This window comes from Mastigoproctus giganteus, chromosome 9 (genome assembly GCF_048544385.1).
Source record: "Mastigoproctus giganteus isolate SK-2022 chromosome 9, ASM4854438v1, whole genome shotgun sequence".
Lineage (NCBI taxonomy): Eukaryota > Metazoa > Arthropoda > Arachnida > Uropygi > Thelyphonidae > Mastigoproctus > Mastigoproctus giganteus.
In genome coordinates, this window is record NC_143583.1 from 87,848,435 (window position 1) to 87,861,249 (window position 12,815).

The 12,815-nt window shown below is 34.3% G+C and overlaps 1 protein-coding gene across 1 annotated transcript in view; it reads left to right on the forward strand.

Moving 5' to 3' along the window:
• LOC150080528 (uncharacterized) overlaps positions 1-12,815 on the forward strand; it is a 215,187-nt gene that overhangs the window by 133,719 nt on the left and 68,653 nt on the right. Inside the window, exons 2-3 of the mRNA XM_090381562.1 lie at positions 2,375-2,599; positions 7,982-8,146. Of these exons, the coding sequence (XP_090237688.1) occupies positions 2,375-2,599; positions 7,982-8,146 (390 nt within the window). The remainder of the gene's footprint in view (positions 1-2,374; positions 2,600-7,981; positions 8,147-12,815) is intronic.

Genomic DNA, 12,815 nt, shown 5'->3' on the forward strand with positions numbered 1-12,815 from the left:
CATCGTGCAGCCATCTTTTTTTTTTTTCATTTAATTTTATATTCCCGTGTGTGTATGTGTGTTGTCCAAGAAAGAGTTAGAATACAATCACTAAGTTTATTGAATCCATTTAAAGTTTTAAACACTTCAGTCAGGTCTCCTCACAAGTGCCTAATTTCCAAGCAGTGCAATTTGCCGAACCAGTCTTTTGTGGTAAGAGTACTGTTTTCTGGGCTAATAAAATTGCCCCTCTCTGCACTCATTCCATTAGATTCAAACCTTTCTTAAAATGAGGCTTCCACACATGTATGTAGTACTCAAGATGTTGTCTTACCATTTCCTTATACAATGGAATAATTGCATCCTTGTTCCTGCTGGCAAAGTTCCTATATATCATTGACAAAACCCCATCAGCTGTTCTACCAGCCTCTCCACACTGCTCAGAAAACTTCATATCACAATGTACCCCTAGGTCTCTTTTGTTCTCCACCACTGCATTTACCACAATTAAACCTCAATTGTCACTTCACAGTTTATATGCCTAATTTTCTAGGTGTCTCCTGCAGTAGTATCATCTGCAAACTTAGATTAAAAGTTTAATTTGCCATCATCAGTATTGTTAAACAGTAAGGGGGCCCAATACTGAAATCTGAGTGACTCCACTAGTAACATTAATACAAGAAGAACAGTGCCCATTTATAATCACCCTTTGCCTTCTGCCACTCAACCATCCCTTTATCCATAGCAGTAACTTACCTGTAATGTCACACTGCTCCAGTTTGTACAGCAGTCTTTTGTATAGAACAGTGTACAAAATTTATTTTTGTACACTGTTCCTGTCAAAATTAATTTTTAGCGTCCAGTTATTTTTTTTACTGCATCATAGTAGCTTATCAGATTGGCTGGCTGGATCCACCCTCAAAAAACCGATTGCCATGATTTCTGTTAAGATGATCCTGCAGTACATTTTTAACCATTTTCCTTAAAACAGAAGTCAAGTTTACCAGTCTATAATTGTTCACATCACCCTTTGATCCACACTTTCTGAATAGAAGACCATTTTATAACCTCCAATCTATAGGAACCTCCTCTGAATCCAATGATGCTCTCATAATTACGACCAAGGGTTTGTTTACCTCATTTGCTACTTCTTTTAATATAACTGGATAGATCCTGTCACCCCAGTTGCCTTATTTACTTTTAGTTTCAACGATTAATCTTCCACTCTCTTCTCAGTTATAAGATTTAGCTACCACTTATAACTTTGTATTTCCAGCTTTTTATTTATACAGTATTTCTTATTTCCATTTCACTCAGAGAACATCCTCTGTGTGAATGAGACCACATTCTTCTACCCCTTTCTGTGTTCTGTTATAATGCATGATCATTGGTAAATTTTCTTTGTTAAAGAACACTGCCTAGTCTGAGTTGATATGCATTTACCTGCAGTTTCAAGGAATTCATTTCATTTGTATAACATCTAATCATTAGTTCTGTGAGCACTTGTAGCCAGGTAGTGGGTATCTCAGTGAAGTTGACAGCATATCATTCTTGAACCTGCCTTTATGAAGTAATTCTGAAGTCTTTTAATAACAATTTGTGACACCATAAGCATGCTTGTGCTATATCCAAATTGTTTTTGGGCAGTCCTAATCTGTGAATTTAGATAAATCCCTTTTTGGGTAATTTTAAACTTTAGAAACTGATCATCTTTTAACATTTTGGAAGGACAAGCAAGCACCCTGTGATTGCATATTTTATCTTTGATAGTCGTGCAGGTGAATTTGTGACTTCTATTGGTTGAAACTTCTTGAGTAGAGAAATATTGCTGTAGCATTTTGACTATATGTATGGACTTTGCTTGTCCTTATACTGGAGATGTATGTTTGTGCTTGGCAGGTGCAAACATGCATCCACATACAAAAAATTTCAATTCATATATTTTTTGATATACTTTTCATTACTTTATGAATGGGATCAATCTCAGAAAGAACCACATAAGTGTATGTGGTCACTTGCCACTAGTTGCGTAATTAGATGTCAGTATTGAATATAACATTCAGCAAAGGAACCTCAATGGAGCATTTGAAACATGGAAGCTACATTACCAGCTGGAGCATATTGAGATTATGGGCAAGATCCTGCAGTGGATTGAGAGACGACTAATGGAGAAGAGACAGAGTTGTTTAAAAATAGTCTTGCTTTAGATTGGGCCATTGTTTATTATAAGTGGAATCCCTCAAGATGCAGTGCTGGGAGGACTCCTTTACTGATTTTTTTTTTTTAATAATGTCTTTTATAGTTGATTGAAATAAATATATTTCAATACTATCTTGGAATAAATATATTTGTAATATATTTATTCCAAGACAAATTTATCATTTATATTTTACAGACTGTGCAAGAGGAACAGAATTCTGTGTATATTCTAGACAGTCAGTTGTCAAATTCTCCTCTCAAGAAAGATCAGTTTCTGATGAAAATGATGGTGATTCTTTCATAACTGGTGAATTATTGGATTCAAATACAACTGAAAGGTGCCCAGGAGGATCAAATTACTGTTATGCTTTATGGCAAGAGGATCCATCAAACAAAACAACTGTTATCATCCTTGCCCAAGGTGAGATTTTTTAAACATGTTACTTTTTTATATATAGTCTTAGTTGGGCAATCAAAGTAACATTTATGTAGCACAGCTACATACAAGCATACTATAATGTTATTACTCATAATTATGTACATGTAGTTTTGGAAATGCAGCATAACAATTTTGATAAATGAAATTTAAGTAGTTTATTATTTATTCTTTTATTTTAAAATGTTATAATGTATTTGTATTTTAAACAGGAGAATTGTCTCAGGGATAATCCTACACAGTGTGATAACTTTCGTGACAGTGTGATAACTTTCGTGATTTGAATATTTCTTAGTTGGACTGATTTATTTTAATTAGTTATATTTATCAACAAAATGACAGAAAGGAAAGGAACTTATGTTAGATCAGCCATATTTTTTCTCTTCTAATGCCTCTGTTCATAATGTGTGTAGTACAATTAAAGAATACATCTGTGTTTTCACTGCAGGGAATTGGAATTACTCCACCTAATAGTAAGATCTGTTTGAAAATTACATGGGCAATGTTCAGGTAAAAAAAAAAACAAAACTTAAATAATTAATTTTTCAAAAGAATTAGTGCAATGAACCACATGGCCAGCTATATTATTTACACCAAGTTGCCAGTTTATTAGGTACACATATCTTTTTCATGAAATGGAAAACTTCTCCAGTAACAAGAGAGTATCCACCTGCTAGTCAAAGAACCTTCCAGCTAAAAGAAAAGATAAGTTTTTGAAGAATTTTGCAATTTTATTGACCTAGTTGTCATATTAAATCATACTCTATAAGCTTTATAGTTCTGATCACACTCGTAGTCACATCCTAGTCATCCTCAATGTAAGAAGTGTGAGGATATTTGGCTTCAAATCAGCATTGGGATGAACCTTTATGACAGCTTAAAGAGCAGGGTGAATTAAATTGTGGTCCCATCAAGCTCTCAGCTGCCCACATCAACACCAGAGCTCACACTTGATCATCAGGCAACACAGCAGCAACCTCCAAAGCAGAATACACTGGTCCCACAGGAGCTAGTTGTCAGGGAAACAGGAAAGATATTGTGCAAAAAAGGATAGGTGGAATAGCACCAGGGTATGTCTGCCTAGGGAAAAAGTTGATGAAGTAGAGTAGATATCATCTTTTAAGGGCATTTTTTTTTTTTTTTTTTTTTTTTGTTGTTAGTTGTTGGCACATTGGCTTCTGTGGCCATATTGCACCTCCCAAGGTTTTTGCCTTTTCTACTCTGATCCAAGCCCAAGGCGGGATTCGAACCCGCGACCTTTGGGTTGCTAGGCAGGCACTTTACCCACCCGGCTAGCCCGGTCGGCTTTAAGGGCATAAAAGGTGATATTGTTATACATGTTGGCATTAATCACATTAAGAGGTGCTGCCATCAGTTACATTATAGCATTAAATCTGTTGACCAATAGTACAGTGCCAAGTTTGACTATCCTGGACCCAGTGCTTCTTGTTTGCGGTGCGCTACCTTCATGTTCGTATCATCTGCAGGCTGGTACAGGGGATCTGGGGGAAGTCGTATGTGGGCTGCTCTTCAGGATTTTTGGGGTATTTTATTTCCTGTTTTTTTTTTTTAAATTTATAAACAGCAGTAAATTGCCTGATATGTCACCATTAAATGTATAGTGGTTTCGGCTATAAGCTGTATTATTAATCTCACTTGTGCTAGCAGAGTGGTTATTACAACAATTAATTTTCAAAGGTTTTCCATTTCAGTGATATGTGAATTATGATTCTTTATTCTCATCTATTGCATGATGGTAGATTTCAGTAACCTCCTGAATTCTCTCAAGAATTTTATCACTTCCTTTAACAATCATTGAAACTGAACTCTCAGCTACATTCAGTGTGTTGCTTGCTATCTTTATATTGTGAACCATTTTTTACACATTTTTATGACCTTTTTCTTTACATCTAAGCTCATAGCTTTCTTTTATTTATATTCACAATTTCCACAATAGTGCTATCTCTAAAATAGCCACATATAATTTTCTAAAAGGCACTATAAAAATTATAATTTACTTTTTAAATGCATTTCGGCAGTATTAATAAGCATATGTAGAAAAAAAAGAAAATATGTATATTATCAGAAACTTTCATTCATGGACATTTAAGAATAGGCTGTTAGAAAATTGAAATCAATGTTCTATAAAAAGAGAGATAATACCATTATGAAATTTAACTATTAAATTTAGTTATTAGTAAATTAAATTTCGCAAAATTTCGTTTACTAATAGCTTGTACTAAAAAAAATTGGTGTAAAGTGTATTTATTGAATTAACTCAAAAGCGAAAGGGATTAAAATACATTTTATAAACCATGTTGTATGTTTATTAGGGTGCTGGGACAGTGGTGACATATCTTGTAGTACAGATGAATGCACTTAGTAGTATTAGTAGAGGCATATGATGCAAGAAAGCAAGCTTATGCAGCATCAGCCAAAAAAAACCCTCCCATTTCAGCCCTCCATTCGTTCCAAATGCCTGTCCAGCTCAGCCTTAAATTTATTTAGGCTATCAACTTCCACAACAAAAGATGGAAGTCTATTCCACCAATCAACTACCCACTGGCTAAAGGTAAATTTCCACACATATATTCTACAACTGTCTTTCCTCAATTTGAAACTGTGCCCCCTTAGGTTCTTAATCTGAGCAAGAGGAAGAATCCCATCAGCATTCAGCTTACTCAACCCACTCAATCAGATCACCTTGCAGGTGCCTACTATCCAGGTGCTGAAATTTGCAGAACTTCAGCCTTTCTTGGTAAGAGCACCCCTTTTTTCCTCTCACAAATCTTGTTGTCCTTCTTTGTACTCATTCTAGCAACTCTTCATCCTTCCTCAAATGAAGCCTCCAGACCTGTACACAGTACTCTAGGTGTGGCCTGACCATTGCCTTGTATAATGGGATAATCACCTCCCTGTTGCCACCTCCGTAGCCAGGTGAGAAGGAGCAGCAGTGCGTAGCACACGCTTCTTGATTAGACCGGGGTTCGAGCCCGTCACCACCAAATACGGAGGATGCGGAAACGTCAGGGAATGACCACTGCATATCCCGGAGCAATATGGCCTTAGTTGCTAATGCTCCTAAAAACCAAATAACTAACTAACTAACTAACTAATCTCCCTGTTCCTACTAGCAAAATTTCTATATGTCATTGACAAGACTCCATGACATGCCTGGCGCCTGTCTGCACTGCTCAGCGAACTTCATATTTGACTGCACAATTATACTTCGGTCTTTTTCACTTTCCACTTCCCTGAGTGTAGTATCATGTAGTTGGTATGTTTATCTTCAGTTATTGCTACCCATATGCAGTACTTTGCATTTGTTAATGTTAAACTTCAGTTGCCACCTCTAAGCTCATTTGACCAACTTATCTAGATCCAGTTGGAGTAACATACTGTCATTAACAACCCTGCCAACCTTTATATCATCTGCAAACTTGGACATTAAACCTGATATACCTTTATCTATATCATTGATAAATATACAAAACAACAATTGGCCCAACACCGAATCCTGGGGAACTCCACTAATAACATTTGTCCACGAAGAGCAGCGTCCATTGATTACCACTCTTTGTCGTCTCCTACTCAACCATTCCTTTATCCATTGTAGCAACTTACCCTTAATGCCATACCTCTCCAATTTGTACAGCAGTCTTCCATATGCAACAGTATAAAAAGCTTTCCTGAAATCGAAGTATATATCAAAATTATTTTTGGCATTCAGTTCCTTTGTGACCACATTATAGTATCCAATCAAATTGGTCAGACAAGACCTCCCTTTAGCAACCCCATGCTGTGTCTTAACTATTACTGCAGTCTTGTCTAGATGATCCTGCAATGCTTCTTTAACCAGTGATTCCATTATTTTCCCCAGAACACAAGTTAAACTAACAGGTCTATAGTTACTTGTGTCACCTTTTGAACTCCCTTTGTGAATTGGTGATACATTTGCACACCTCCAGTCCATGGGGACCTGAGTCCAAGGAAGCTCTCATAATTATGGCCAAGGATTTGCTTACTTCTTTTGTTGTCTCCTTTAATATAACTGGATAGATCCCATCCACCCCAGGTACTTTTTTTTTTTTGTTTAACTTCAGCAATTTCTCCTCCACTTTCCTCTCAGTCAGCACAAAGTCACTCAGCTTCCCGCTGCCTCCTTTAATATAACTGGATAGATCCCGTCCACCCCAGGTGCCTTTTTTTTTTGTTTAACTTCAACAATTTCTCCTCCACTTTTCTCTCAGTTACCACAAAATCGCTCAGCTCTCCATTAAAGTTTGATAAACTTCTGGCCCTCCCCTCATTGAATAACTTATTGAGTCAACCTATCTATGTTAAGTGGTCCAATCTGATTCATCTCTTTCCTTCTAGAGTTTACATAAGTAAAGAACTCTTTGCTGTTTCTCTTTGCATCTTTTGCCAAATATTTCTTGTAATCTGCCTAACCTCCTTTGTGACTTGATTACAGACTAGTTTATATCTGCCATGGGCTTCTGTGTCACCTGATACTTTATATACCTTTATATACATCCCATACATTTTTCTTCTCTGCCATGAGCTTCATTAATTCATCTGACATCTATTTAGGCTGAAGCCTTGAACAGTAATTTTTAGTTGAAATGAAAAGCCTAGTAGCCTCCAAAATTAAGTCCATGAAGGCTTTCCATTTAGAATTGAACATTGGCAACATCATCAGTTGATCCTACTTTACAGAATTTAAAAATTATCCGAGACCCCCCCCCCCGTAGTCACCTTTACGAAAGCAAAAGCTCTTCCCTTTAGCCTTGATGGTAGTTACATCTTTAAGTAGATTTCAGTAACATTCTGAATTCCTTCAAGAATTTTATCACTTCCTTTAACAATTATTGAAACTGAACTCTCAGCTATATTCAGTGTGTTGTTTGCTATCTCTATATTGTGAACCATTTTTTACACATTTCTAATATCCTTTTTCTTTACATCTAAGCTGATAGCTTTCTTTTTACTTACATTCACAGTTTCCACAATAGTACTATCTCTAAAATAGCCATATATAATTTTCTAAAAAAGGCACTATAAAAATTATAATTTACTTTTTAAGTGCATTTCGGCAGTATTAATAAGCATATGTAGAAAAAAAATAAAATATATATATTATCAGAAACTTTCATTCATGGATATCTAAGAATAGGCTGTTAGCAAATTGAAATAAATGTTCTATAAAAAGAGGGATGATACCATTATAAAATTATAATTTGTTGTTTTCAATGTAAAATTTAGTTTACTAATAGCTTGTACTATAAAAAATAGGTATAAAATGTATTTATTTAATTAACTCAAAAGGGATTAAAATACATTTTATAAACCATGTATGTTTATTAGGGTGCTGGGACAGTGGTGAGATATCTTGCAGTACAGATGAATGCACGTCTAGCAAAAGACCTTCAAAAGCACGTAATAATACCAAATTTTGTTGTTGTATGGGAAACATGTGCAATATGAATGTTTCAGATGCTTATTCCCCGCATGCCGAAGTAGTACAACCAGGTGAGTTTGTGTATTTCACATTAAAATGGAATCTTTTCAGATTCTCTACTTTTAATGATTACAGAGGCATGCAAAAACATGTGGAATGGTGTCTCTGTTCTAATGTTAACTTCTCTAAATTTGCTACACTGATTTCAGAACTGATATTAATTTTTTGTGTGACAATGACTTTTCGAAAAGTGGAGAAAGTGGAAAATACATTTTATCTTCTTTTGTTATTTTTTAAAAATTTATCTAATTAAACAGTTTATGTACTTTTGTTTTAACTCAATTTTGTTCATTTTATTATAAAAACAGAAAATAGTAGAATAGTAATATAAAAGTGAATGCTTACAGATTCACCAGATTTCTTGGAATAAATTTTAGATATTTTGGTCCAATGAAATTTTTTTTTTTTTTTTTTTTTCGATTTTATGCATTATGTCAGCTATCTCCTTCTTCTAAAAGACAAGCAATCTGCTATAATGCTTCACATTCCATCTGCCCTGGTATATTCTTTCACTATACCCTACAGATTGGTGGAATTACTCACCCTATTCCTCAATGACAGAAACAAGATTTTTCCAGAAAAAAAAAGGCTTTGGCAGTGCAAAAAATCTTTAAACTTCTCTTACAGCCTCATTTTTGAAATGTATTTTGCATTTTTTAAATAAAATTTTTGTAATTGACATCTGTTCCTTAACTCTCAGCAGTAGTCTTGCTCCAGTTTGTTTCAAGGGAGGAGAAGTCACACTGTATCTGAGATGTAACTAGCTTTGTTTTTTTTATGGAAAAAGTTTTTGGATATTTTAGTTCTGCTTGCTGTGTCATCTTTTTTTAATAGATTTTCATATGTATTGTATCTAACTTTTTATTTTTTAACCAAAAATTTATATTCCAAATGATAAATATTTCAAAAATTCTGTGCTTTTTTTTACACATTTAAAAAATGTTAATTCTGTTGAAAGAAAAAAAAAAGTTATCATAAAATATAAACTGTCACTTTCAATTTCCAGTGCAGAAAACAGTTTCCCATTTTCAGTGCAGAAAACACATTCCCTATTTCAAAATTGTGCATATGCATATATTTCTACTTATATATTATGTATATAAGCAGAAATATTTAGAAACTTTTATTAATTCTGCTGAAAATGTATAAAAAATAAAAAAAAGAATGTAATGATCATAAAATACTCCCCCAGGGATCACATCTGGTGAGTATGGGCTTGGCACACCCAGGGTCCTTAGCTAGATATCATCATTCTTCTCTTTCTTGGTGATATCCTTCTACTTCTGACTCTTATTCTCTCTCTCTCTCTCTCTCTCTCTCTCTCTCTCTCTCTCTCTCTCTCTCTCTCTCTCTCTCTCTCACAGGGTAATTCCAAAATTTTTTTTGGCTGGTGCAGCATAAGCCTCAAGCTTCCTGGCACCATATAGCTAATAATAATAAATATAAACATGAAACTATCAAGGCAATTTGATTTTCGAGTTTATAAAATTATTAAATGTGTGAAATTTTAAAATTGCACACGTGCACGTTTCTGCTTGCTTGCTTGCTTGTGTATGTGTAAAATAATTAGAATCTAACTAACTATATAAAACAGGTCAGCAGTTTAATAAACTAAAAGCCACTGTAAAACTGGAGGATTTATTACTTATTCAGAACCAAAGCCCTTCATGAAAATAATTATAGTACAAGAAGGGTGCAGGGAAGAAATAGCCCTTTTGTGAATTCTTACATATTTTCCAATAACTTACAAATCCATAGGGTTTTATTTGTGTTGCTTCTTGGAAACAGACTTAACTAATAATACCACTTCTAGGAAATGGGCAAACTAGAAGCAATCATTTGATGCAGTTAGTATTGATGTGGCACATGTGAGAGATCACATGCCTGAGAAAATTAAAAGTGAGAGAAAGGGTCATACTGCATATGACTGGTTCTTTCACATAACGTATTCTGTGAAAAATGTAAAACATTACTTAAAAAATAACTGGAAAAAAACTGGTCTCTTGCAGGAAGGTAGAGAATTTTTCAGACATTAATCTTCAACAACCAAAAAACATGCAAAACTTTTTCTCACAAGTAAACAGACTGGTCTTGTAAGTCCACTGCCAAGGTAGGAAATTGTGAACATTTTTGAAGTCAGGTCATGCTTATTTTTCAATTATGGTTAGCATTCCTTCAATTCACTTATGAAGTTAATGAAAAATGCTTTCTTTCGATTTTGCATCAGCTAAAACTTAAATTGATTGCAACAAAACTTAACCTGGTGGTTTTCACGCAGGACCTGACAGTCACTCTCCAATATAACTGTTGTGTATCGATTGTTGATTCAGTACAATTGGGTGAAACTTTCAGTACTACATTTTTAGATATGGAGAGCCTTTTATTTGAGCAGTTTTGGCAGTGTACAATTATTTTTTTATTTTTTTAATTGTACGTGCAAAAAACCTGTCAGGTCCCATACAACTATTTACTATTTTTGCCTTCTCCTTCCACATGCTACTTTTGGTTTCAGTGTAATGTAAACAATATGTTTCTTTTCTGTTGGGTGATGTCTGCTACAGAAATTAAGCACTCTTTGTGCACTGTTAGGTATCTGCCAGGTTCTGCACAACAGTATTTGAAGGGTTCTTTAACCCTAAAGCAGGTAGTAACTGCTTTAACCCTAAATTAATTGCTTATGTAAATTGCTTAATTAATCCTAATTTGATATGAAATGGAGGTAATAGCACAAGTTTTTTTTTCTCTCTCTCTTATAATTCTATGGAAAGATTATAGAAACCTGTAATTAAATACACATTCACTGATTATGTAAGTAGATGACTTATGAAGGCAGCACCAGGAACATCAGTTCAACTGCATTATTTCGATGAAATGGCTATTCTGGAAGAAGATACACAACAGAACTTTCATCATGAAGGAAAAGAAGAGCTTATAAGAGGTTATAAATCATCATAGAGCCAACTGATTTCTTCTGGGTGGCAATGCTTCTTGCATGTTGAAACTGACACCTGTTTACCATTACAAGAAATCAAGGGTTTTGAAAGACTTTAGCTCTCGAGATTTGAATCAATCAAGGAAGCTTGGATTATCAGGGTCTCATTCCAAGAGTGATTCTGCCATCATTTCTTCTCTGCAGTAAATATTTACTTCAGCAAGATAAGAATATATATTTATTTCAGCTTGGAAGAGTTACGGGCTTTTTATTCATTGTAGATTTTTGATAATTCTCTGGGTCACCCAGACAATCTTGATAGGATGGTGGAGATGGAATGAAGAAGTTAGTCTTCTTTCTATCAGTATGAAATTGATCTTACAGCACATGGACTATGTGATTGCTGATTCAAGTGATGTTACCATATGGACACATTTAGTAAATGCTTGGAGGCCATTGAAGAGTACAATATTCCACTTTAAGGGTAAGTTAGAAATACTTCAATTCAAGAATGCAACAGAAAACATTGCATTTGGCTGCAATGAAGTCAATTCCTGCTGTATGAGTGCTTTGTGAACAAAACTGTGTCCTGATTTTGATAGGAGACACTAAAAAAAAAAAAAAAAAAAATGCATAAAAGGATTGTTCAGTTTGGAATTAGTTCTGTACTGTTATTATTATTATTAGCCATATGGTGCAAGGAAGCCTGAGGCTTATGCTGCACCAGCCAAAAATAATTTAAGTACCCTGAAGAACTGTTGGCACATGCTGAAAAGCTCAGCTTAAATCCACCATTTAAAACCTGATTTGGCTGAGTGAATTCAAGACCTCAGAGGTGTTACCTGATGAAGAGATGTAGAAAAATAAATTAAGAATTTTAACGTTGACAGATTTCTTCAAGAATAAGAATGAATGAAGGAGCATTAGATGAGTATCCAAATACATAGAGCTTCTGATTGCTGTACGGAAGTCTTAATGAAAGGAAAAAGGCTAGGATGCAGTAACTCTAGATTCATTTTGTAAGAAGAAGGTTAGTGCCTCCAGGAAACTACACTCCTCAACTTTTTGATGTGTATTTGTTTATATGATGTGTATTTGTTTATTTGATCAAGTTGATGTGTATTTGTTTAAACCAATAGAGTTATTATTATTATTTTTCAGCAATGTTTATTTTTTGGAAAAATAATTCATTGCTCAAGTTTATGACCTCCCCTGGAACCAATAGTCATTATAACATGTGAGTATGTTGCTTCTGATCCATTGCACATTTAAGGAACCAATTAACGATAGATATTGAGTGACTATTGTACTTAGTAATACTCGAAATAAGAACATGAAAATCAAAATAAAGTTAAAAAAACAGAACATACAAAGCTGAATGTAAGGACATTTGTTATCAGATTTGTTGCATCATTACAGGTTAAATCAACTAAGCACAATGTAGAATTTTCTTGATTTTTTTTTTTATTTTAAGTGAACATCTTTCTTTAAAATGGACATCAGTATCATAACTTACTGAGTGAGCGATATGCAGTTTTATGATTCTACCTAATAAAACCTTAGAGAAGATAATCATTGATGTTTCATTAATTCAGAGTTATATGCAAATCTGTTAATTTTTCTTTTTGAATAATGCTAGGTTAAACCTGTGCCTTTTATGTTACAAATAATATCACATAAACATAATTAAGCATGAGAAGGACATTACATGGGAACATATTAATTAATAATATTTAATTAGTTTATTG